This window comes from Microtus pennsylvanicus, chromosome X (assembly GCF_037038515.1).
Source record: "Microtus pennsylvanicus isolate mMicPen1 chromosome X, mMicPen1.hap1, whole genome shotgun sequence".
Taxonomy (NCBI): Eukaryota; Metazoa; Chordata; class Mammalia; order Rodentia; family Cricetidae; genus Microtus; species Microtus pennsylvanicus.
The window spans coordinates 76,489,285-76,516,919 of NC_134601.1; the positions used below are offsets into that span (position 1 = coordinate 76,489,285).

General features: G+C 37.0%; 1 protein-coding gene across 2 annotated transcripts in view; it reads left to right on the top strand.

Annotated features, from left to right (window-relative positions):
* Rps6ka6 (ribosomal protein S6 kinase A6) overlaps positions 1–27,635 on the top strand; it is a 167,502-nt gene that overhangs the window by 56,431 nt on the left and 83,436 nt on the right. The window contains exons 1-3 of one of the 2 annotated variants that reach the window (XM_075957740.1): positions 6,422–6,673; positions 6,857–7,123; positions 22,994–23,125. In XM_075957740.1, the coding sequence (XP_075813855.1) occupies positions 7,034–7,123; positions 22,994–23,125 (222 nt within the window). In that variant the 5' untranslated portion in view covers positions 6,422–6,673; positions 6,857–7,033. Of the gene's footprint in view, positions 1–6,421; positions 6,674–6,856; positions 7,124–22,993; positions 23,126–27,635 lie in introns of those variants that run through there. The other variant, XM_075957739.1, reaches the window with a different exon arrangement.

Consider the following 27,635-nt stretch of genomic DNA (forward strand, 5'->3'; position numbering starts at 1 on the left):
TGAGACATTTTTCTTTTGATTGAAGATATGCTCAAAGTTTGCACAAGATTACATAGTTACTCCCATAGCCTTAATCAAGGACTGTATACACTTAGAATTTCCCTCAGTAAAGGTCAAGGTTTGGAAAGAACTTAAATTGCAGACAGTGAGTTTAGAAAGAGAATCTGACTGAATAATCTGCCAGGTTTCTTCATTCAACTTCAGTAAACAGTGCTGTAAAGGATATTGCATCCAGATTAGCTTTATATCTGATGTTATTGCTTTGACTTATAAAAATATATCTATTTTTTGAAATATGGCTTGTTATCTTCTTTGTTTACATCATTGTAGAAATTCATTTCCTGTTGAGTGGATCAGTCATTCTAACATCTGATCACCCTCCTACCAGTACACTTAGGGAAAAAAAAAACCTATATTTTTTCCACCCAGAAAATAACAATATAAACATATATTTTGTTCTGTCTTAAAGAGATTTAGAAATAAGAAAACAAGATTTGGGGTTTTGGTATTTTGTTTATATATAATATAGAAGAATTATGTTGTAATAGATACTATTATTCGAATGAAGTGAGAGTGAACTTTTAGCTAAATCGCATAATATAAGTACCTTTCTTAAAAGTCTTAGTAAACTACAACTGAGGGTTAGCCAACTGAAATAATGCAAATGAATTTCACTTTCTACATAATATATACTTTAGTAACTTCTAAAGATGAAAATTTATTAAATTATTATCTTATTTACAATTTACTTACGTTTAATATCATTAATTTTGTAATACAGACAATAGTGAGCTTGCATTTTACCAGTAAGTGTGAATTCCTTTGCTTTTTGCAATTTGATTTTTAGAGGCTCAATATTAGCATTTTTAAAGTAAAAGTTCTCTGAAATGGCTAAGGTACGATTTAAAGATAACTAAACACTAATTCATACTTATACACTTAAAATTACTGTTTTTCTAAATACAAGTCTCATATATTTATTTCTAAGTAAACTTATTTCCAAATATTAGTTTAGGATATCTCCAAAATAAGGTATTTGAATACTTTCTAGTTTCACTTTAGTTATCTCTTATTTACACGGAAATCTTTGTAGAAATAGGCAGAAAACAATGTAAGATTATGTGGCTCTTTCTATAATCATTCACCAAATATTACCTTTTATATGTTAAAGTTTAGACATCAGAACCACAGTGATCTGTGGGTGGTCTGTGATCTGGTGATCAAAGACCATAGCTTCATATTTCACACCCCCTCCCAGGAGTCAGGCCAAGATGGGTCAGTTAACCTTTTTTTTTTTTCACTTAAATTACGTGACCACCCCCTTTCACCTCTGACCCAGGTCATCCAATGTGTGCCATTTGTCAGAGTAGAGGAGTCAGTGTGGAGGTTTAAGTGTACCCTTTCCCTAGTTCTGGAAATACTCAGAAAATGTACTATAATGGTGGTAGAGCTTGTATTGTCAACTTCTGAGATGAACAATTTATTAATTAAGAACTGGATATAGTGCATTATAATCCCATAACCACTAAAATATTGCCAGTCATTTTTAAAATTCACATGCTATGCTATAGTATTTGATAACCCAGAACATGGACAAGTTTACAATTTCAGAATTAAAACTTCCTGAAGACGGAATAGAAAGTAACCCCCTTCCATATAATTTGCAGAAGACTGAAAAGCTCAGTCTTCACTGATCCTTGCTTTTTATGCTTAAATAAAATGTCTTTACATTTTCACCAAAATTTCAAGTACTTTTTGGGCTAATAAAATTGAGGTTTCATGGTACCTGCCTAGTATTAATTAAAACCATACAACATATCTCTGCCTTGGTCAGCACAGATCAAATAACTATTAAGCTTTGCAGAGTTGAGTCTTGATCAGTTTTCTATCAGCCCACAGCTTTTACACAATGTATAGAGTCTAGAAGTGTTTTACATCCATCATATTTATTGGATACCATTTATGTGTCATGAACATAAATCTTAATATATTAATTTACTGTGCCAAAAAGTTCAAAAGAAAGATTAAGGAGTAATTAAATATATGGAAAATATAAAAGAAGTGTGGCTAACTCTTCTGCAGGAGACTTCTGGACAGAGGAACTTAATAGCAGTGATGATTCAGGAGCATCAGAGTGGGCTAGATTATGCTTCAATCAGACATGTTTTAATATTAGGTTTCCCATTTTTAAAAGGTATGATATCATATGAGAAAATTGTTGATTTTTTTCAAGGCTCTGATTCCTTGTCAAAAATACAGAAAATAGAAATTTTATTTGCTTGTTTAAGACCAGGTTTTGTTATGTAGCCTTTGCTGTCCTGGCTCTTGCTGGTCTTAAACTGAAGTAGTACCCCTCCCTCAGCCTCCCGAGTTAACAAATTGTTATAAATGCTAAATAAATTTGTGAAAATAATATACCTGTAGAATAATAGCTTTTAATAAATGGGAGTTGTTAGTATTGGATGTTTTTTTTAATTTTTTTTATTGATAAAAGGAGAATAAAGAAAAGAAAGAAAAAAAACAAATTTCCACCTCCTCCCAGCCTCCCATTTCCCTCCCCCTCCTCCCATTCTTCTCCCCCTCCTCCCACCCCTCTCCCTTTCCCCCCACTTTTCTCCCCCTCCCTCTCCAGTCCAAAGAGCAGTCAGGGTTCCCTGCCCTGTGGTAAGTCCTAGGTCCTCCCCCCTCCGTCCATATCTAGGAAGGTGAATATCCAAACTGGCTAGGCTCCCACCAAGCCAGTACATTGCGTTGGATCAAAACCGCGTGCCATTGTCCTTGGCGTCTCATCAGCCCTCATTGTTCGTCATGTTCAGAGAGTCCAGTTTTATCCCATGCTTTTTCGGTAACAGTCCAGCTGGCCTTGGTGAGCTCCCAGTAGATCAGCTCCACTGTCTCAGTGGGTGGGTGCACCCCTCGTGGTCCCGACTTCTTTGCTCATGTTCTCCCTCCTTCTGCTCCTCCTTGGGACCTTGGGAGCTCTATCCAGTGTTCCAGTGTGGGTCTCTGTCTCTATCTCCATCCATCGCCAGATGAAAGTTCTAGGATGATATGCATGATATTCGTCAGTATTGCTCTAGGATAGGGTCATTTCAGGTTCCCTATCCTCAGCTGCCCAAGGAACTAACTGGGGGCCTCAGCTTGGGCACCTGGGAGCCCCTCTAGGGTCAAGTCTCCTGCCCATCCTAAAGTGGGTCCTTTAACTAAGAAATGGGGTTCCGTGCTCCCCTATCCAACCTTCCTTTATCCCGATCCTCCTGTTTCCCCAAGTCCCCCCTCCTTTCCTTCTACCTTTTCTCTCCCCATCTCCCCTTACCCCCATCCTACCCCCCCCCCCAACATCCCACTTTTCCCCCCGGCAATTTTGTCTACTTCCCTTATCCAAGAGGATAACTATATGTTTTTCCTTGGGTTCACCTTCTTACTTAGCTTCTTTAGATTTGCCTATTGTAGACTCCGTGACCCCTATTTATGGCTAGAAACCAATTATGAGTGAGTACATCCCATGTTCATCTTTTTGGGTCTGGGATACCTCACTCAGGATAGTGTTTTCTATTTCCATCCATTTGCATGCAAAATTCGAGAAGTCATTGTTTTTTACCGCAGCGTAGTACTCTAATGTGTATATATTCCATACTTTCTTCATCCATTCTTCCATTGAAGGGCATCTAGGTTGTTTCCAGGTTCTGGCTATTACAAATAATACTGCTATGAACATAGTTGAAATTGCAGAAGGTATGGCTCATTATCCCAGAATTTGGAAGCAAAGGCAGAAGGATCATTGTAAATGAGAGACAGCCTGTGTTATACTAAATTTAAGCTAGTCTAGAATAAAGAGTGATCCTAAGACTTTTCCCAAGAATAATAAAAAAGTAATTAAATAAAATAAAATTTAAAAGAGAAAAGAAAATGATAAATGATAAAAGGATGTCTGAGAAAGGAAAGAGTGCATAGATTTTACTACAGTTTTTGACCATGAATAGGCAAGTTTAAGATGGTGGAAAAAAGAAGTAGATGACAAAGTATTTACATTCAGAACTGAGAGGTTTGGATAAGATGGAGAATCTTTCAAGAACTTTCAAGAACTTTGATCACTAGATTGGGATGCAAGAGAGACCATAAATGTATATTTGGAAAGATTAGTTAAGGAGGTATATGCTCAATTCAAGAAAACAATAGAAAAGTTGATCGGAAGCAATTCCAAGGGATCTGAGCAACAGTAAATACATTTGTTTTGTTTTGTTTTTCAAGACAGGGTTTCTTTGTAGCTTTGGAGCCTGTTCTGGAACTAGCTCTTGTAGACCGGGCTCTGTCCTCTAACTCACAGAGATCTGCCTGCCTCTGCCTCCTGAGTATTGGGATTAAAGGTATGTGTCACCACTGTCCTGTTAATATTAAATAAATATTTAAGAATGACTAAACACTTCTTATCTCATTGAAGTTTATGAGAAATGGAGACTTGTAAAACCACTGAGTTGAGGGGCATACATATTTATGGGAGATATCTATCTATCTATCTTATCAAATATATCTCTATATCTATCTATCTATCTATCTATCTATCTATCTATCTATCTATCTATCTATCTATCTATCTAGGAGGCATTCAAATAGCTATGTGTTAAAGAGGATGCTGAATGAAGAAACACATAGGGATGTTAAATTTTATTTTTTTATTTGGTGGTAGAAATTGAATATGGTAAAGTGAGTTATGAACTGCAAACTTGTGGAATAGTGGAGGGCCAGGTTGGTTGGACTGAAATTAAGAGTCGTTTTGAATAAACTGAATTTGAATAAAATATTAGATATCTAAGCAGATATATTGGACAGGCTGTGAATGTACAAGTCTTGACTTCAAGAAATTCTATGACTAGAGATCATACATATGGGATTTAAACCATGCATCTGCATGGGATAAGTAAAGAACTAGAAAAGTGGGAAAGACAAAAGTCAGGAGCTGAGCACTGAAGCTTCAAAGGTTGGACATTTATAAAGATGAAGAACAGCAAAACAGACAAGACATCCGTGATGTAGGAAGCAAATATGCACAGTTTTATTTTGGAGGTCAAGTACAGAAAATATTTAAAAGAATTGGGAGGTATACAATGCATCAAATGATAGTAAGTAGAAATTAGAGAGTATGTTTTTGCTGATGGGAATAATTCAGTAGAAGGAGAAAAATAAGTGATGCAGAAAAGAGGGAGGAGAGTTGTAGAATTGAGCTTGTAAGCAATAGGAAAATGAGACTCAGAGCTCAATGAAATTGAACTTCATTAAGAACACTATCATTCATTTTTGTCAAACATAAGTCTACTCACATAAGTCTATGGACACACACACTAGCACACATATACACAAACACACATTTTCAAGTCTTATAGCCTCATGTTCTCATTTTCAAAGGTATCACTTTTGCAAGGCAGTATTCCTACAGCTTTGGATTTTAAGCATAGTCAGAGGGCATTATTAGCAATTCTTATTTGAATTCACTGCCAACCTCTGTGGCCTCTTTGGTTTCTTAGCACTCCACAGCAGATGGTAAAATAAATGGAAGGCACATCACAACAGCTCTAGATGTAGAAAGGGCAAGGAGGTGGTGTGTTTTAAGTAGTGTATTAGAAACCTCTCCAAGGGACTGAGTTTTTGTTGCTATAGCAAATGCTTTTAAGTCTGTAGGTGTCAAAAAGTGGAATAACTGGTTTTTTTTAACTTTAACTATGAAAATGTTTTACTGAGGGTTTTCATTATCCACTTTGTGTGTAAGCTGGAACTTAATTCATCTGTTACATTACTAGAGCCAAGAATAGCAAAGGGTTAAAGCACATGTGAGGAAGACTGAAACATTGTCACTACGTGTGTGTGTGAGTGTGTGTGTGTGTGTGTGTGTTATCTCATACATTCCCAGGGCTGGGTAGGGGTTAGCATTAGACACCCTGCCTTTGTTACCATGGCTAGAGTCTGCTTAGAGTTGTGTGTGTATGCATTGTGTGCTCTTGTGGTGTTGGGGCACACAAGAGATTGAACCGTTGTGAGTTCATTAGCACTGTGAAGGCGACTCTCAGGAACATCTTAAGTGAGACAAATTGACTGGAGTGGGAGACTGGGGAGCACAGGTATACTGATTTCTTCTAAATGTATGATCTGCTACCTCTAGCTTCTAGGTGCCTAATATTATAGTCTAAAATCCCCGCCCTGGTAGTATTGGTTACTAGGTAATGAAATGGGCGTGGCTTGGTGTATACTACACCTGAGTTTTGTTGGGTCCAGCAAGCCGGCCCTCGGGCAGAGCCTGGGCTCCTGAAGCTTTCTGCAGAGCCCCAGAGTTGCCGGCATCCTCTTTGGGAATCCTCCTGCCAGGCGGGCGGTTAGGTAGTTTTAGGAAGGCCTGCTGAGCATGTGTAGGGAGCATCGCGCATGCTCTGTGGAGTGGGCAGGTTTAGCAGGCTAAAGCTGTGGGCTTTACTACTGTTCGCCCGCCTCCCCCGCCCAGCACGCCCCCTCCTCTTCTTCCCGCCCCCAGCACGCGTTCCTCGCAACCACCCCGTCCCTCCTCCCCTCCTCCCCTCCCCCCCACCCCACTGCACTCCCGGGCTGGGGAACCTCCATTGACGCGCCGGTGACGCCGCCGCGCCGCTGCCGCCACGGGGGTTCCAAGCGCCGTACTGCCGTACAGGTACCGCGGCGGCTGCCGCCATATTGGCGGCGTAGGGAGCCGGGAGGGGGCCCGGGAGCGCGGGGGGGGGGGGGAGAGCGGGGGGGGGGACCCTGCGGAGCTTTGCGGGGCGGGCAGCAAGAGGTGTAGGGCGGCTGCTGCTCGAGGGGAGGCAGTACTGAGTTGTCTTCTCTTTGGACGCAGCGGTCGGCGGACACCCCGCTCTCCCAGCTCCTGAGATATCCGCCGGTGACGAGGTCAGCGGTCACTGAATACGGGGCTCGGAGTCTCTTCCGAGGCGGCAGCGAGGACGCTCAGCAGGCGGGATGTGTGCTGGTGCTGGAGACGGGCAGCTCCTGTTCGAGTGCTCCTGAAGAGGCGATGCTACCATTCGCTGCTCCGGAGGATCCCTGGGACGACCAAGAAATGGAGGTGTTCGGCAGCAGCGGCGGGGCGTGCGGTGGCGGCGAGGTGAGTGTGGTGGGCGGGACCGGCTGCAAGTCTGTAGCCCCGTGTCCCGGGAGAGCCTGGCCAGGCGGGAGAGCGGGGTGCCAGGCGAGCGCCCCCACCCCCTTCCCGGGGGCCCGGACCTCTGGCAGCAAGGAGGGCGGGAAAGGGGACCGGGCAGTGGGCTAGAGCTCCCGATTCCTAGCTGCGGCTTGACCTCCCGAGCACCGGGCTCCGGAGGTGCGGCCACGCTAGAGTTTGTTCTAAGTTTCTTCACTTCCAACCCGAAGCGGGACTGGGGGACACGCGCGGTGCCTTGCACGACTCCGTGCGTTCTTCTTACAACATGCTGCCTCTGCTCTCTGAGAGTTGGAGTTGGGGACCAGAGCTTATGGTTTAACTTCAGTGTTTTATGAACTCAGGGAAACAAAAACACACCAAGGTGACCAACTCTAGGGACTTTAATCCTAAGGGACAAGTGTTCCTTGGTAACAGCATTCTTATTTCTTTTCAGCCTCCTATTTTCTTTTACCTTAAGTGAAGAACTGGCAGTCGGTATGTGCAGGTGAACTGTTGCTGCCTGTTCTCAGTTCCCCCTTCTCGTGCCTTTTTTCCTTCAACCCTGAACCCTTTTCCAGCCTGCATACCTGAACCGTTGGTGGGTACCAGAGGCAAAGTGATTCCCAGACCTTATAAGACCGATTTGGGGAAAGCTGAGCCAAGTTGAACCAAAATACTTCCGTTCTCCCCTTTTCCCGCCGTTCTTTCTTCTGAAACTGTACTGACTGTGTTTTGCACTTGGGCCATGAGAACTTAGATGTGCACAGGTATTTTGTTGTTTTGTTACAAAACGCGAGCCACATTTAAACATAAAAACCTACCTATTGGGATAGAAAGTTGGATCCTTTCCTAGTCGCTTAATCATAAGCATAGTATTCCAGTAGAGGCCACCATACACCTCCTAAAATAGTTGTTGAATACCAGTTTGATTCACAACAGAATGTTTGGAGGTAAGACTCAGTCAGAATCCTCGAAATCACCAGGGTGAGCCTTTGTCTTCAAATATTGTTCCAGCTCTAGAAAGACATGCCTTGGATTATTGTATGGTTACTTGTCCCTTTTCCCTTTCCATTATATTAATTTAAGCTAGAGTTAGATTACATTACATGTTAGAATAACTTGCAACAAGAGATTTTTTTGGAAATAAATTGAATGAAGTACTGTGGAATGGAAATCTTTATACAGACAAATATTTTTAAACTAAGTGATTCCAAAGTGTTTTAATATTCCACATCTCTTAAGAATTGATTAAAAGTGAGATGAATGAAAAATGTTAAATTTTCTTAAAATGTGGAAATTGTAGCTTCATAGATAAAATATCTAACTAGACTATGGGGGTGGGGAGATTTTGTTTCATTGTGAATCTCAAGTATTTATATGGGAAGTAAGGCTCTTTCAAATATCTACTATTTTATGTCTAGGTGTGCTTAACTTTGAATGTACTGTCTTCTAAATTGTAATTAGCACGCACATTTTTTTTTTTAAATTTGCAGTATGTTTTAGGAATTGTAGATATTTAACAATAGGTTTCTACCTCTGCAATTTTGACAAATACTCCAGTGGAAATTGGTAAAACATATGAAGTAAAAACAAAAGGTGAAGGTAATGTGGTGAAGGTATTATTTCTGCTTCTTTGTCTAAAACCATTATGATTGGTTAGATCTCACCCAGCAAATAAGTCTATTAAAATATTCGGGGTGAAATTTTAGTGCTACATGTTGGCAGACCCATTTTGTTTTTGTTTCTTGTGCTGATGTTCATAAGAAAAAAGCAGTTTTAATTTATAGAGTTTATATTTATTTTCATTACACCTTTTGATATTGACTTTGGAAATTCTGGTTTTTAAGTTTGAACTTTACATTTCTCAACTGTGATAGTTTTTAGAATAAAGGTATTTTTATTGTGTTATGTATATGTTATTATATATAATGGGATATATAAAATGTGGTGGAATCCTTTAAAAATGCAAGTATAAATTTGTTAATTTTGATGTCAAAAGAAATAATTTCTCTGTGCTTATCACTGGTAAGAGTAAATAAGAATTATTAAATTATAGCCACTCATATATTTCAAGTTTTTTTTCTATGTTTACCTTTCTTGCTTATGTGAGCAGTTGACAACTTTAGAATTATCTTTCAGCAGTGTTCAAATTGATTGTTTCTGAATCTGAACATGTTTGCCCACAAGAAAACCATGGATAGTAACAGTTTTCGATCGATGCACTATAGCAAGCTATACAGATGAAGAGCTTAATTATTGTTGGAAAGTTTTTCCTATGGGAAAATGTGTCGAGGTTTCAATCAAAAACTAGTTTGTTTCCATTGAATAGTAAGTAGAAAATGGGCCTGCAGAAGGGAAAAAATGGGCTCCATTGGCTCCTGGGGAAAGATTCTTAGAAACAGGGACATAAGGAAAGCAAGACGCTCTGGTTGTGAGAGCCCTTGCAGGGACTGTCTCAATTAGGTCTGCTGGGAATAATAACTTCAAAGGGCATCACCCCTCAGGCAGCTGCAATTTTAGCTCTTGCCTGGATTCTGTCAGGATCAGGGAAGAGGTGTTACTTGAGATGGTATTGGTTGTTCCTGGGCAAGGGTCATAAAGAACAGCTTGTTTTAGTACCATGAATTCTTCATGAATTAGTTCCATGAACATTACAGTTTGTATAGTTTCTGGGGTTTTTTGGTTTGTTTATTTTTTGGTGTGTGAATATTTGCTTCTTTATGAAAGAATTGATTATACTGTTTTGAAATTGCATATTATATAATAAATATTGTACTAGAATTCTGGTACTTTTATATTATCAATATGTTTTTGTTTAAGGGCGTTAGTTGGGGAGTAATTTAATTCATTGATGAAAGCAATTTGAGCTTAAAGCTATAGTCATTAAAATTTTAACCAGGGTAGATTGAGAAAACTTGCAAGTTTTAATTAATTTTTATGGTGCTCTGTAGTAATAAAGGAAAGAACATGAGCATTGAAAGCAGATGAATCTGTATTCCAGCCCCTAAATAGATATATGATATTACATGTTACCTTTATAAACGGGAAGAAGAGATATTTTCAAAAGTTTATATGTAAAGGAAATTTAGTACTGCGTTTAATACACTTAGCAAGTTGACTTTCATATATGGAATGTGTTTAATAAATAGTAGTTCTCTTTATTTTCCCATTAAATTCTTAATTATTATCATGTATATAAAAATCCTGGGGGTTTAGGTAGTTATAACCATAGTCCCAGCCTTTCTATAATGTGATTTTTAAAAAACACCTCCCTAAATCTGATCTTTTCATTCAAAGGTATTGAAGTTGTCACTCTGCATCTTTATAATCACCGATAGGATGATACAGAAATACATAGGAGATCATATATAGGAATATTTAGAGGGATAGGAAGAGACAAATTTTATTCTTGCAAGTGGTTAATGAGGCATTTCATTGACATTCTGTTTTGTTAGGTTTTTGTTGTTGCTGTGTTTGGAATTCTTACTGAGTACAGACAACACATTATCGAGCAATAATGTGAAATGCCTGAAGATACATTTCTGAATCATATTCTTCCCTCCTTCATTTAATTTAGGTGAGAAAGACAGGAATTTGAGAATTGTTATAGTAATGACACAAGATCGTTTAAGAAGGGGTACAGTGATAGCCATGGTGGTTTTGGGATAAATCTGATAAGGCATTGTGAAGAAGGTTGGATTTGATCAGGGTATTTTAGAGTGATAATATTTCCATAGTAGTGAAAGAAACAATTCAAATGGGTGGAGACAGTATAAGCAAAACTGTACTCCCTTTGGAAAGTAGAGGTCTGGTATCACTGGGATGAGTCTGTGTTGTAAGAGTCGGAATATTTTGTGAAATCACATGAATTGTATAGGTTTTTAAAGCAAGTTTATGACTACAATTCTATTTTGTTAATGTAAGCTATTCTGTAAATTTATTTTGTAAATGTAAACATTAAGTGGAATCATATTTGTGCTTTGAAAAATGACAGTGGCATTCCCGGGGATAGATTGGAATAGGTGAAATATTGAAGGTGGGAATATCAGGAGACTTGTATTCATAGAAAGAGAGTGAGAATTTTGGAGGAAAAGTGAGAGGTTAGCAAGATAATTGATCAGAGACATCTTGCAGTAGAAGAATAGATAGAGCATAGTAACTGATTAGATGTTAGAAAAAAGAGGCTAGGCTGAACAGCTGCCATTAGAAGCCTGAAAGTAGGAATTATTTCAGTTTAACAGGTAATGTGTGCTTGCTAATATAAATCTATGCTAGGCAGTCAATCCTTGAAGTAGAAAGAGAAAAAAAGCAAGGTGAACATCCTTCCTCTCCAGTGTAGTCTTGAACAATAGTAGCCTATTCCCATTTGGCCATCTTTGTTATGGTTCAAAATATTTAGTACCTATATACTTATTATTAGCTAATCCGTGCTTTTAAAGTGATCCTTATGCACATTATTTTTGTTTCACCAAATGTTTGAAGTGGTGAATAGTCACAAAGAGTCAGGAGCATCTGCATATCTTATATATTCTTGCCAGGTTTATATTGAATACACCCCTCTCCTATAGAAGTCCCTTCCTTGTTTTTCCAAGTTTATTTTTAAGCCAGTCTAGTCTCCAAATATTCAGGTCAGCTCATTCTAGGGCAGGGCCTCTACATTTCCCTACCTTGATTAATTCATCATGAGAAGTAATCATTACCTTGATGTTCCATAATAGGACCTACCAGTGGTGCAGTTGTTTTCTTGGACCACATTATTTAAAACTCGCACTCATAGTCTTCTCATTTCTACTTTTGAGAAGGAAATCAAGATATTTAGCTTCCTGTGCTTGTTTCCATGGTTGGTGCTATCATTGTATTTAGTGATAGTTCTAAAGACTTAATAAGCACACGAAATTCAGTACTTTGTCAGAATTTGACATATGCTTACTTACGTTATTTCTAAGGATTATTTACTACTCTTCTTGATAGTTAATTTATGGGTACATTTTGGAAATTTTTCTTTAAATGGAAAAGAGTTGCACAGGCCAGAGATCTAAAGAGATAAACTACTTAATATCTAGCTTTGGCTTATAGAGATTTGTTGTAAATTTTCCTGCAGGTATCTTGTGTAACTAATTTTACTGCCATGTTTTAATCTGTACATCTGTAGTCATACCCCCAATCCCCAGTGTGTGTGAGACAGAAAGTAGGTTTGCTGCATAAGGTTTATTTCACAGAGTATTTGAGATAGTTGATAGGAAATATAATTAATAAACTCGCTATCTACTAAAATGGAAAGTAGCAAATAATATGGAAAGGGTAGAGGAAGGATGGAAATAGAGGATGCAGTAGAACACAGATAAGCAAACTTTAGGGTGCTTTACATTTTAATATAATTTATTATAAAATTTGGCCTTCAGTTTCTTGGTGTCAATTCTCGTTGAATATTAGATTAACTTTGGGGTATTTTTGTTTTTAAAGTTGCCCAAGCCAGTGCTGTACTCTTAGATATGTTGATAGTAAACTGCTTTGGAAAGGACCTCAACATCGTTTTTCAGATGGTTATGATATCCAGACATTGTAAACAAGTCTAGGCCAAAGTAAAAAGAAAAATAGTCCCGTAAAAAGTCAATTCCTAAGGTTGGAATTAGAAAAATAATTTTACTGTGAGTTATGATTTGCTTCTGAGTGTTTTGGTATGCTGTTTTAAAGATGTGACTGGGACCAAAGGAGATATTTGATCTGTTTTATATGCTAGCGTTGTTTAGTTTTAAATGATTTACTTTTCCATCATACTAAAAACAAAATTGTAGAGTTCTAGCTTATTGAGATATAGTGTGGCCATGTAATTAGAGAGTTGTGTTAGTTATTCTTCCGTCACTTAATAAAATATCTGGGAAAATAACCTAAGAAGAGGAAAGATATTTTGCTTCACAGTTTCTATGAGTTCAGTTCACAATCATTTGTTCTCATTGTTGTGGGCTTGTATCCAGGTAAAACATCATGGTGGGGAGGCCATGGTAGATCAAGGCTACTTTTTGTGTGATTGCCAGGAAGCAAAGAAAGAAGAGAAGAAGAAGGAATGGAAAAAGAATTGAGAAATCAAGACATTCAGTCACCTTCTTCCCCCTCCTAGGTGTCACCTAAAACTTCCTGCACCTTCAAATATCATCACCTGGTCATTTCAGATCCAAAGCATAGAAATATTAGTTAAGTAAGGGAATAGTGGCCCTGTTTGATTAACAAATACCTCATTTGTATCAGCTAGCTAAATAAGTAATCACTTTTTTTGACTCACACTTTTAGGATTTGAGTCTGTTATGTCAGGAAATACATGCTAGAACAGTTCAGTTCATTACTTTAAGAGTGTGGCAAATCATCACTGCAAGAATAAATGAATACTTAGAGGCCCTTTTAGAGGACACATGTGTAGATACTCAGAAGAGATAGGATAACTAAGTAGATCAGATCTTTAGTCAGTATTAATTTGATTTCCTTTGTTTCTTGTGTGTGTGTGTGTGTGATGCTGTATATGTCAGATCTTTCTTTTCACTCTTGTAGTGTCCTGTTATGTGGTCTTAATAAGTTTGGCTTATTCATTATTCAGTTAAAAACATTTGGATTGTTACTAGTTTGTAATAATTATGACTAAGGCCATTATATAAGTTTGTGTGTAGATACTGATTTGAATGGAACTTCATTTACCTTGGGTAAATACTTATGAATGAAGTTGCCATGTGAAAGTTCCAGCTTCTTTGAATTTGTGTAAGTACTTAATATTGCTAGTTAAGATTAAAATATTTATTCCTTCTGATAGGTGTATAGTGGTATCACACTTTTTTGAGCTTCCGTTTCTGTTATTACAAATATTGTTGGCGATTTTTCGAAACACATATTTGTCATGCACATGTTTTTTCTAGTGAATCATCTTAATTTTTGTCATTCTTAAATTGTTTGCTTTCTTATGAGTTTTGAGAATTCTGGGAACAAGTTCTTTATCAGACTTTGGCTTATGACCTTTTTCTTCCATTCTGTGACCTGTATTTTTATTTTATTCTCTTAATGGAGAGTAGAGGTAGACCAGCTTGGCCTCGAACTCACAGAGATCCACCTGTCTCTGCCTCCTGAGTGCTGGGATTAATGGTGTGTGCCACCATCACCACCCAGCTGGTATTGCTTTTATAGAACATGTTTGCTATTTTCACTCAGCTTCAGCTTTCTATAGGCTATTGGGTCATGGTTTCCTCGGTTAATATTTACCATCAAGTTTTCCTAATGAAAACATATTTTGGGTAAGATGTAGTAGCTTTCTTTCTGCAGAAACAGAAACATTTTATTTTTAAAAATATTTTTTATTCTGTTTCTTTACCTTTTTTTTTTGGTGAGGTGAGCATACTATGGTATTGTATGTTTACAGAATCTGACTTGGGTTGGGTTTGTTTTTGTCTTATAATTACTTTGATGTGTGTTTGTTGGTGGTAGTTACTTGAAATTTTTGATATGTGTCCTTTGGTAGTTACTTGAAAATTTTCATTTGTAAAATGGAAATCAGTGTATTTATGATTATTTTGAGACAGAAATAGGGCAGGTATACTTTATATATGTTTGATAAGAACAGTTTTTTAAACAAAAAATGTATTTGTCATAGACAAAGTTCTTTAACCTTAAAATAACACAATAGACAATTTACACTCATTTCATATTTTCAAGGCATTATAATGTAATTATATGGACATTATATCTCTAAGAGGTTATTATAGTGAGAAGCATTTTCTACAAAAAAAATTATTTATGTTACATACAGTACATGGGTTCTTTGCAAGTAAACTTTCCAAAAGTGTATGTCATAGCTCTTATGAGACTGGCAATATGGCATATGCATTGACTTCTGTAATACATTCATCTTACTCAGACGTGTTCAAGTTTTCGGCTCTCATGTCAGCTCAATACAGTAAACAAATTCCTGCTCGTATAGAAAGCATATACTTTTTTTATTCTGTTATTAAATGAATTACAAACCCAGAAGATCTCCAAATACTTTTGTATGTATATTGTATAGATATGCTTAGTATTTATAATTCAGTAGCAACCTAGTACTTACTACAGTCAGTAGTAGTATTTTTGAAAGCATAATGATTTTTGGATTTGTTTTAATTAGTTCTAAATGTTATTTGATGTTCATTTATTCATCAAACAAGTGATATCTATCTATGATGCATAACATAATGGTAGTTGCTTGACAGGCTTTATTGGGTACTGTTCCAGACTACTGCCTTTTTAACTGAGATCAGTGACTTGTGTGTGTGTATGTGTTCATTCATTTATAATCACAGGAAATGTCTAAATAGACAGTATATTATGTTAGAAATACCAACAAATTCTGGCCTGCAGAAAGCTTTAAAATATTTTTCTGAGGTGTTAATGTTTTAGTTTCTGTGCCATTACTCATAGACTAAGTCATACATTTTACTCTTTTGCTTTAAAAAGTACTGGTAGTTGATTTGTTCCTACTTAAATAAGCTGTCAAAGAAGTAGAACTTTAAAAGCAGAAAAATGCAGCTTCAGTGTGCATCTCTCAATTTAGTTTGTGCCTTATTACCTTACATTATTTTTGTTATTCTTGAGAAGGTTTAGAAACATGCCCATCTTGATTTGTTTTTCGATATTCTAAAATTATTTCTGCTCCATATGAAAGAAAAGTTATTATTACTAATGAATTGCTTTAAAATAGTTAATTGAATTGCTTATCTTATATTAGTTACTTTTTTGTCATTTGTCCTTGTGATAAAAGTGACAGAAATAATGCAAAGGGTATAAAGATCTATTTTGTTTAAGATTTCAAAGGGTTGGTCCATTATGGTGACAGGTATAGGAGAGACACATTATAAGGTCAAATCACATGGGCCAGGAAGCAGAGGATAGTCAATGTCATAAATCTATTATTCTTCTTTTCCTATTTTTATTCACCTGGACCCTATTCTGAGATACTCCCTACTTTTCAGTTAGTTAATCCTTTCTGGAAACACCCTCACAGATAGACCTAGAAGTATGCCTCACCAATTTCCTATGTGATTCTAAGTCTAGTCAGGTTAACAGTGGAGATTGACTATCACAGTTCTTATAGGTACATTAGACTTCCTGTAATGGATATTAAATCAATAAGAGTTCCAGAGGTTTGTTTTCTAAGTTTTCAAGCTATTCTGGAACTAATGCTAACTCTTAATTTAATCATGTTTGATTTTATACATACAATATCTAATTGGAGAACTATGTACTAAAATTATGGCAGAACACATAAATAGCTGTTGTAGGAATAGTAGTAGATTTTAAAATTTATACCGATTCTCATAATTTTATAATGAAGTTTTTAAAGTGAAGTTGTTCAAAACCTGGCTAACAACATAAACAGTGACTAAAAGGACAGGTTTAACTGTGTTGCCAGAGTGATCTCATAATCTTTGTCTCAAAGTGATCCTCCTAAAGAGCTGAAAGAATGTTTTGGGACACTTTGTCAGATTTCTTTGCTGTATTTATTTATTTTTTTGTTTATTTATATATTTGGAAGCCCTCAGTATTGACCATAAGGCCTTGAGAGATATCTGTAAGCAGTCCTTGGTAGATTTAGATACAACCTTGGTTAGATAGGCCTTAGAGTTTATTTAGGCTATTAGGCCCTGTGGCTTGAGAAGATTGTTAAGACCACAGTAGCCATTTCTTTTCTATAAATTACAATATCTCTGTCTCTGAAGGTATTGGTTTGAATCGCTCTAGTGTTTTGGCAAGGTATCCAAATTAGATAAATATTACAACCTGATGACATATGATAGAAGCTTAAATATAATCATCTTTTTAGCTTTTATATTTTTAAGTTCTACATTATTTGAGAACAGTGTGATTGACATTTTTTGGTGTTAAATCGTTTTGAAATATCTGATGCCACACTAAAATATTGAAAGTGAGTTAATACTGGTTCCAGAAATTGAACTAAATATTCTTAACCCATTAGTCTCTTAATGGGATTAACAGCTTCAAATATCTAATGCCCCGTTTTTCTTACTTTCAGGGAGATGTATTTACAGTTTTTCTGCAGCTAAAGTTATGGTTGTCTAATTAGCATTCAAGATGTTTTGAAACTTAAGAATCCATTTTGGTGGCTTTTTTTAAAAATTTATTTATTCATTATGTGTATAGCATTCCTTCCATGTGTGCCCGCAAGCCAGAAGGGGGCACCAGGTCTCATCGCAGATGGCTGTGAGCCACCACGTGGTTGCTGGGAATTGAACTCAGGACCTCTGGAAGAGCAGTCAGTGCTCTTAACCACTGAGCCATCTCTCCAGCCCCTTGGTAGCCTTTTTTTAAGATCTGGAATTTGTGTTGCTTTTGTCTTAGTCTTCCAGGTGGCAGGATTACAAGTGTGCACCAAAATATTTGTATCTTGGTGGATAGTTTTTAGAAAAAAATGCAAACATTTAGAAAACATTAGAGAAAAGTAAGTTGGAAATAAATGTTGAGCTAAGTTCATACCTATGATCCCAGCTCTTGGGAAGCAGAGGGAAAAGGATTATGAATTCAAGACCAACATGGAGTACATAGAAAATTCTAGGCTGGCTCGAGTTACGTAGTGAGATGCTATCTAAAAAAAATAAAAGAAAATAATTGGATGTAGTTTGTGGTGGCCCTCATGTAATAACAGTATCTGGGAGGCAGAGGCAAGAGGATTTCTGTGAGTTTGAGACCAGTCAGGACTCTATATGGAATAACAGGCCAATCATACTATATAACAAGGGACTGTGTCACCATAATCATTCCCTCACCACACAAAGAAAATGAAGCTTGATTTTTATGAAATTATGATATATTCTGGGTAAACGGTATCCTCTTTTATAACTTATGATCACAAAGAGATGATATTTTAGTCTGTTGTTTCACTGGGAGGATACCTTACTGTCTTTGTACATCCTTAAATTTATGCTTATAATTTACAAATTATATTGACTAGAGATTAGCAACTTTTCTATAGGAGTTCAGGTAACTCTAGACAATATATGACAGATGACACATATTCTATACCTTTAGGGAAACGTGTGAGTGTAAAATTACAGAAGTCTCATCTTGTTGGCCTTGTGAAAATGGGCAAAATTTGACACATGGGCCATAGTTTAGATGAAGGGCTTTATTATGTATTTCCTGACATTTGTAATAATTTTGCTAACAGAAATTAGACTTAAGAAACACATTTTTAAAATTATAACATTTTGAAATAATTGCCATTTAAAGAATGATTTGTAAGAAATGTGTTGTGTAGTACTCCATTGTGTAAATGTACCATATTTTCCTTATCCATTCTTCGGTTGAGAGGCATCTAGGTTGTTTCCAGGTTCTGGCTATGACAAATAATGCTGCTATGACCATAGTTGAGCAGATGTCCTTGTGGTACTAAACAGCAGAAAAAAGTAATGACATCTTCAAATTTGCAGGCAAATGGATGGAGCGAGAAAACATCATCTTGAGTGAGGTAACCCAGACCTAGAAAGACAATTATCATATGTACTCACTCATAAGTGGTTTTTAAACATAAAGTGAAGAAAACCAGCCTACAATTCTCAATCCCAGAGAACCTAGACAACAACGAGGACCCTAAGAGAGGCATACATAGATCTAATCTACATGGGAAATATAAAAAGACAAGATCTCCTGGGTAAATTGGGAGCATGGGTACCTTGGAGGAAGCTTGAAAAGGAGGGGAAAATGTATAGCTCAACAACATCAATTTAAAAAAAGAAATAAGTGATATTTTAAAAAGTCTTATGGCTAACCTAAGCTATATTTAAAAATTATTTTAAATGAGATGGATTCTGTTGGCTTTTATTTATTTATTTTATTTATTTTTTCCATCTCATGTCTATCTCCTCTTAATTTATTTTTTATTGAAAAATTTCCACCTCCTTTCCTCCTCCCACTTTCCTCCCCTCCTCCTACCCCCTTCCCCTTCCCTCTCCAGTCCAAGGAGCAGTCAGGGTTCCCTACCCTATAGGAAGTCCAAGGTCCTCCATCACCAAGGTCAGTTGGACTGGAACTGATGGAGCATGTGATCTGTTGGCTTTTAAAATGGAAAATTAGGGTCCATATAGGTGACTCTGGCTAAGAAACTGCTCTACTCTTGTAGAAGACAGGTTTGATTTCCAGCACCTATGTCAGGTGACTCCTAACTGCCTGTAGCCCTAGCTCCAGAAGATATGATTAGATATTCTCTTCTGGACTCTAGACACCTGAAGTCAGACTTGTACGTCTGTCCCCAATATAATTATAATTTAAAATAAATATTTCTAAGATTAAGAGTCAAAATGATAGCAAAATGACTTGCTGGAAATTATGTAGTTGCTAGAGAAACTTTTAGACGTTTCGAGTCAGGAAATATAGCAGGTATTATGGCACTGAATTTAAATCATTCAGGTTACAAATATAGTCATTCCTTTCTACAAATATTTATCCAGAGCCTATTTCCAGGTAATGTTCTATGTTGTGGAGTAATAGGGTAAGAAGATGTGATCTCTTCACTCTAGAACTTATGAAATGAGATATTTAATAAGATACTCTTTCTTTCCTTTTGTTTTTTTTTTCTTTTTTTCAAGACAAGGTTTCATACTAGCCCAGGGCCTTTGGAACTTACTGTGTAGCCCAGGTTGGCATTGAATTCACAATAAACTTATCTTAAGTGTGCTAAGCTTACTAGTATGGGCCAACATACCTACTTATTTAGTATTTTCTGATAGAAAAATATGGGAGTTACTATGAGACTGAATTTAGTCTATGTAGAAGGAGAAGGAGAAAGTGTGACTTCACAACTTGGTTCAGATGAACTGACATGCAGAGAATAGGCAACTAAAGTAGTAAAGATTCTAAAGACTATATATATTTTTGATTTTTTTGCCTTGAGTATATGTTATTAGCAAATTCATTTCACAGCAAAGCTTCATAACTGCTTTTAAAGACCTGACTAAGGAAATAGCTTGGAAGTTGTATGTATTTGTGTTCTTAAGTGTCTCTTTTTAGATTTTCAGATAAGTTTTTCAGATTGATTTCAAACAAAATAGCTCCCTTTAAAGCTAATCCCAAAGCAATGGCCATGGCTGGATGGGCTGTGCCAGTCAAAGGACCAGGAATTTAGAATAGAAACCATGTAGGAATATAGTATCATTAGAAATCTGGAAAGAATATAGACAAGTTATTTTAGTATTTTAGGTACTATCTAGCTTCTTATAATAGTCTCGACTGTGGCCTTAAGTCTAAAAGATTAAAGACAGACATAAGTGTGGGTCAACAAGATGGTGTGGCAGGTAAAGGTGCTTGCTTCCAAGCCTAATGACCTGAGTTTTGTCCGTGAGACCCATGTAGTAGAAGGAGAGAACTTACAAATTGTCCTAAGACTTACACATGTTAGCTGTTGTAGCATGAGCCTTGTTAATTCAATGTAATAAAAAAATTGGAAATAGATAAATATCTACTGTAGCTATTAGTTAACCACGGAAGGAATTTTTATTTCTTTATTTAAAAAATTTTATTTTTCCATTCAACTATTTACACTTCCTTCCCTCCTCCCAATCCCCTCCCTCTCCTGCCCTGCTTGAGAGAGAGCCAGGAATCCTGCCCTGTGGGAAGTCCAAGGCCCTCCCCCCCTACATCCAGGCCTAGGGAGCTGTGCATCCATATAGACTAGGATCCCAAAAAGCCAGAACATGCTGTAAAAACAAGTCCCAGTGCCTTTATCAATGGCTTCTCAGTCAGCCCCCATTGTCAGCCACAATCAGAGGGTCCGGTTTGATCACATGCTCATTCAGACCTGGTCCAGCTGGAGTTGGTGAGCTCCCATTAGAACAGGCACACTGCCTTAGTTGGTGGACCAACCCCTTGCGGTCCTGACTTCCTTGCTCGTCTTCTCCCTCCTTCTGCCTTTCAACTGGACCCTGGGAGCTCAGTTCGTTGCTCTGATGAGGGTCTCAGTCTCTATCTCCATCCATCACCGGACCAAGATTCTATGGTGATATTCGAGATAATCATTAGCATGATAGTAGGGCAAGGACAGATCAGGCACCCTCTCCTCTGCTGTCCAAGGACCTAGCTGGGGACATCCCATGGACACCTGGGAACCCCTCTAGAGCCAAGTCTCTCGCCAACCCTAAAATGGATCCCTTGCTGTAGTTATCTTCTTCCCAGCTCCTATATTCACCCTTCTTCCATCTCCACACTCCCATTCCCCCAAGCTCTTGCCAGACCTTCCCTTTTAAAACCTCTCCATGCAACTGAATTCATTATTTTTGGCCATTTGGTTTTGAGACAGGGTCTCACTATGTATCCCTGTCTGTCCTTGATCTTTCTGTGTAGACCAGATTGGTTTGAACCAATAGAGAGCCACTTGCCTCTGCTGCTATTTTAGCTTCTTTGGCTTGTTTGGCACTTCATATAAGTAGAATTATAAAGTGTTTTTCTTTTTGTTAGTCTCCTATTTCACTTAAAATCATCAATTTAGGGTTCATCTATTTTGTAGTATGTGTCAGGATTGTTTCTTTTTTAAGGCTGAATAACATTCCATTGTGTACATATACTACGCTGTTATTTATATAACTACTGACATGTACTTAGGTTGCTTCATCTTCCCGTTTTGAATACTGTTGCTCTGATCATTCAGTACACAGTGATGTCTTAGAGACTCTGCTTTCAGTTTCTTTGGTTTCACAACCAGAAGTACAATTATATATAATATGCTAATTCTACGTTAATTTTTTTAAGTAGTAACTTGATTTATATGACATCTTGCTGTTTTACATACTTATCAGCACTATACAGTTTACTCGTATCTGCAGCTATGATGGAATTGTGTTTGTAAAAAACAAATTCTAGGATATGTTCTGAGGTGTGCTGTAAATTGAGCCTGTTTTTTTGTGATTTTTTTTAATAATCTTTCATTGAATAACTTAATATATCAGAAGTAGCTAAATGCTGATAATCTCACTTTGTAGACCTTCCTAGCTTAGAATTTGCTGTGTAGCACAGGCTGGCCTGAAAGCCATAGCAGTTCTCCTGCCTCAACTTCTCAAGCATCTGTGACTATGAAAGGAATATGAAATTAATGTGTTCTATAACATGCTTATTAAGATAGTAACTTATTTTCAGAAAACAGCATTAAAAGACAGCATACCTTCTTAGTCTTAACTATTATGCAAATGTTTTGAAGTTTTAGCTCTTTTTCCTAGGTTACTTAGTAAGATATAATTTACAATTTCTTATCTGTAATATGAGAACAAAGATGAGTTTAATAAAAACATTTCTAAAGTATTAAACCTGTAAAAATTTTCTCTAGAAAGCCTTTTAGAGAACTTTTAATCCTAGACACTTTTGAGCAATAATATTGATTGTAATAAATATCAGTTGCTACATAACACTTTACTGTCAATTTACAGATTAAACAAAGATATATTTATTATCACACAGTTTGTATGAGCCAAGAATATGGACATGATTCAACTAAGTCTTCTGCTTAGTCATACAAACCTGTAATCAAGGTTTCGGCTCTTCTGCATTCTTATCTGGAGGCTTCACTGGGGAAGGTCTACTTTTAAACTCTCAAAGATTTTTGGCATGGTTCTTTTCTGAGTATTATTAACTGGAAGCTTCCCTCAAGTTGCTTAGTACTGCAAGAAGATGGCTACAGTCCTTTGTTTTGTGGGTTTCCAACATAACCACTTAGTTCAAGGAAGACAATAAGGAGAATTTCTAGACTTTTTTTTGGCATAATGTAATCATATAAATGAAATCCCATCACCTTTGTCATTGCTATTTTTCTTTGGAATTCAGCCACAGGATATGTTTGCCCCGAAGATGGCTGAGGTTATACAAGAACATGAACAGGAAGAGGTGGAGGACATGGGGGATTATCTCAAACTTTGTAAGACAACGGAGGTTGTACAAGAACGTGAACCTGAAGAGGTGAGGATCATGGGGGATTATCTCAGAGTTTGTTTGCTGCATTGAATCACTTGGAAGTTTCTCAGTTGATGTTATCAAGAATTTGACTCAATATACAGACATAGATCATTATTCTAGGTATTGCAAAAGTACCTTTAAATTTCAATGTAATTTGTTCTAGTTTTAAGAGGAGGAGGAGGTAGAGGGGGAAGAAGGGGGGAAGTAATAATAATAATAATAATCACAATAATAATTGACCTTTTCCAGAAGCTGTCAGTATCCAACATAAAGTAATGAAGTTTATTTGAGAACAAAATTTTTTTAGAATATCAAATTCTTAAGTATTTTTTTAACATTGTATACTATACATACAGTCATTTTGCTTGCTAGGTGTATTTTGGGTGATCATGGAAACTACTAGTATGTAATAATACTATAATATTTGTTGTGAAGACTGATTGCTTATATATGTTTTATTAATGAAATTATTAACTTACATCACCTATTACTTCTTACATTGTCATTAGCCTCTTTCTGATTTGTATATTTTTATTTTCTTGATGTTTCCAGGCTGTTTGAAAGTGCTTAAATTCTTTTCTGAGAAAATTAAAATAATTGAAAAGTACTCTTTATTACACTCATGAGATCTGTTCATTTAGGTTTTGGGCCCTTTAATTCTTTTGTTGCCTTGAGAGAGGATCTTGTTGCATAAACCAGAGTGACCTTGATCTCACAATCCTCCTCTCAGTTTCTCAAGTGCTTCGATTATAGGTAGCAGGCTGGACTTCCATTTCACACTTAATGGGGGCAAAATATGTCGTTTATCTTCTCAAATTAGAAGTTATATTTTTAAATAAAATTTTATTTTCTTAGATCATTTTAGACATATTTTTGTTTTCACATGAGTGAAAAATGATTTGGATTTTAGTAAGCACCAGTGAATTCTGTGGTATTCCATAGATTGATATTCTTATATTGAAAACCTGTTCTTTGAAGATTGATAAAGTAGGAAAAATTAAGTGTTTTGTTTGTGACAGGGATGATTCCCAGGATGCCATGATGTTTTTTGATTCATTCCATTTCATTTTATTTCTAGTTTCTCCAGACTAAGAGCTTCATGATAAATTAGCCATAAGATGGTATGGCTAGTATGCAAGCAGTAGCTAGGTAACAGAGGGAAGTCAAAGTCAGTCCTTTTTATATATAACTTTTATGTATAGACAAATATGAGAATCACTTGATTGTAAAATTTTAGCTATCAGGATGCTATCTTCCTGGGTTTTGGATTGTTTGTTCAAAGTTGATTGTTAATGACAAATTTATAGCTTGTGTTTTTAAATAGCACATTCCCCAATCTGTTGAGGTAAGGTATAAGATAGTGCTGTCATATTCAGAGATTAGAAACTCTGGGTGAAGAGCTGATATGGAATGGCTCCCTGATTAATTTATATTGGTTAGTTTTTCTTTGTTCCCTTTCAGTTTGCTTTTTTTTTTCAGCATTGCATTCTTAGAGCTGTCCTTTCAGTAATGACCACTTAGGAATTGGCTTCTTGAGTTGACAAAATAATGTGTGGAAAGAATCCTCTGATCTGTCAGAGGTGTTAGTAGTTCTTCCTTTTGGTTGATATGTGATCTTTTATTGCTTGTCCAGGGCTGGTTGAAAGACAGATAGATTGTGTCCAATTTATGGCATTTACTACTAAAGCTGCTCTGTCAAATGCACATACCTTTGCTCACATGTGCCTAGATAAATGTTCTTGCACTGTTTACTGGAATCTAATTTCTCACTCATGGTTAGTCTGAGTTTTGAGTATTAGTTAATCATTTTTCAAAGATGTTCTTGTGTTTTGGTGTTGTAGTTCCTACATGTACAGATTGATGTTGAAGCCAGTACTTGAATTAGGTCAAGCCTAGAATCAAGAAATACCTCTATTGTAATTTCTTATAAATTATCCATTTCCAGGAACTTTAATACTGTTTTTTTTGGCCAGAAATAGGATTTTCTTTCAAAGCCCTAGTTCACATAGCTTTATAGTATTGTAGCTGTTCTCTTAGTGACAAAGGCAGCAAATAAAAAGGGATTATACCTGTACCTTTCTTAGCACAGGGGTCTCTTTTCCTGCTTCCTCTGGAGAGATGTTTTTCATTTGATTGGTTGTAGTAATATGAACAGCGGGGCTGCGTCCTGCCACCCGGCTAGCTTTACCCGAAATAATTACACGGAAACTGTATTCTTTTGAACATTGCCTGGCTCATTAGTTCCAGCCTCTTATTGGCTAGCTCTTACATATTGATTTAACCCATTTCTAATATTCTGTGTAGCACCATGAACTGGCTTACCAGGAAAGGTCTTAACCTGCATCTGTCTGGAGCAGGAGAATCATGGCGACTGACTGACTCAGCTTCTTTCTCCTAGCATTCTGTTCTGTTTACTCCGCCTATCTAAATTCTACCCTATCAGAGGGCCAAGCAGTTTTCTTTATTACTTAACCAATGAAAGCAACAGATAAGATACAACATGCAGTTATGACAGTAATTGCGGTAATTTCTGCTTGAGACCAGCTCAGTTCAGCATGGCGGAGCTGAGCCACTCCTGCCTCAGAGTCATTTGGTGCCCCTGAGCCACACACAGTTCCAGGCACACAGCAGTCCACATTGCCATCAAGCAAGCCTTAGCACTTTACTCCAAATGCTCCATTTAAAAGCTCTGTCTCCCGCAGGAGCCAGACAGAGATCACCATGGCGGCACAGCCCAGAAAGCCGGTATTTTAAAACAGCCAGTTTTTTTCTGCTGCTGAGTTAGGACAATTTTTCTCTGCGGCACGCCACCCACAAACAGCAAAAAGCTGTGTTAAACTCTCTTTTTCTTATTTTTAAGCCTTTTTAGGTTTTTAAGTGGATTTAGTCCATTATGTCTGGGCGCCATTCTGTAGTAATATGAATGGCGGGGCTGTGTCCTGTCACCCGGCTAGCTTTACCCGAAATAATTACACGGAAACTGTATTCTTTTGAACACTGCCTGGCCCATTAGTTCCAGCCTCTTATTGGCTAGCTCTTACATATTGATTTAACCCATTTCTAATATTCTGTGTAGCACCATGAACTGGCTTACCAGGAAAGATCTTAACCTGCATCTGTCTGAAGCAGGAGAATCATGGCGACTGACTGACTCAGCTTCTTTCTCCTAGCATTCTGTTCTGTCTACTCCACTTATCTTAATTCTACCCTATCAGAGGGCCAAGCAGTTTTCTTTATTACTTAACCAATGAAAGCAACAGATAAGATACAACACCCACCTCCATCAATTGGTCCTTGCCTTAGTGTGGTTGGATGTTGAAAAAGGAAAACTAGATAAGTTTAGAAAGCTTCCTTATGATAACTACCCCAGAAGTTTCGAGACAGGGTTTCTCCGTAGCTTTTTGGTTCCTGTCCTGGAACTAGCTCTTGTAGACCAGGCTGCCCTTGAACTCACAGAGATCCGCCTGCCTCTGCCTCCCGAGTGCTGGGATTAAAGGCGTGCGCCACCACCACCTGGTGGGAAGTTTTTTTTTAGGCCTATAGTAGAGAGGATTCCATGATTCAGTCTCCCCACTGACCAAAGTCAGGAGATACAGGTAGAAAATAAACTCTGAATTGTTTATCAAATTTTGGTATCTTTCTCTTGTTAGTGTTTACTTCCCAGAGTCCCAGGATAGTTTCTTTAGCATTCTAAATAGAAATTTTAGTTGATAATCAGGGAAATGGTAGACTTAGTGAACTTCCTCTATTTTAGGTGCCGGTGTCACTAGTAGTTTTATTTAATCCATCCTTCTTTCTGTCTATTCATCTAATTTTGCTTTTCTGTGATCTCTTACAAATTGGCATTGGTTAAATTCCTTTTCGTTTAGAACAACTTACTGTTATTTAATATGCAAACTCTTTAGATCAGTGAATGATCTTTATATACGTTTTCTGTAAAAGGCCAAACAATAAATATTTAACACCTTGTAGTTTCAGTATCTCTGTAGTTACAGTATTTCTGTCACATTATTTAACTTTGCTCTAATGTGAAAGCTATCATAGGTAGTGTGGAAACAAATGACTGTGACTGTATTTTAGTAGCATTTATTCAGGAAAAGGCAGCTAACCTGATTTGGCTTATGGATCATAGTTTGTAAACCCTTGATCAAAACCATTCATAATTACTTTTTTAAAATTAGTGCCTCAATACATATAATTATCCCCAAAGCTTTGCATGTGAAAATGTTTTTATAGCTGCTTAAAGCTCTTGTAATTTAAGTTTTATTTCTGTATGGTATCTTATGAATTTAAAATTGAAGCATATGAGATTTTCCATTATTCATTCATATGAAATTGTTCCTATTGTAACATTCTTTGACTATATCTAAGTTAGATTCTGGGAGATTTATTTGTATGTGTAAGGTCATTCATTGGTCATGGCACAGCATTAAGAAGCATGTAGTGAAATGTAAAACTATGGAAAATTGAGGCTTTAAGGACAATATGTGAACTCAATTCATAAATTTCCTTT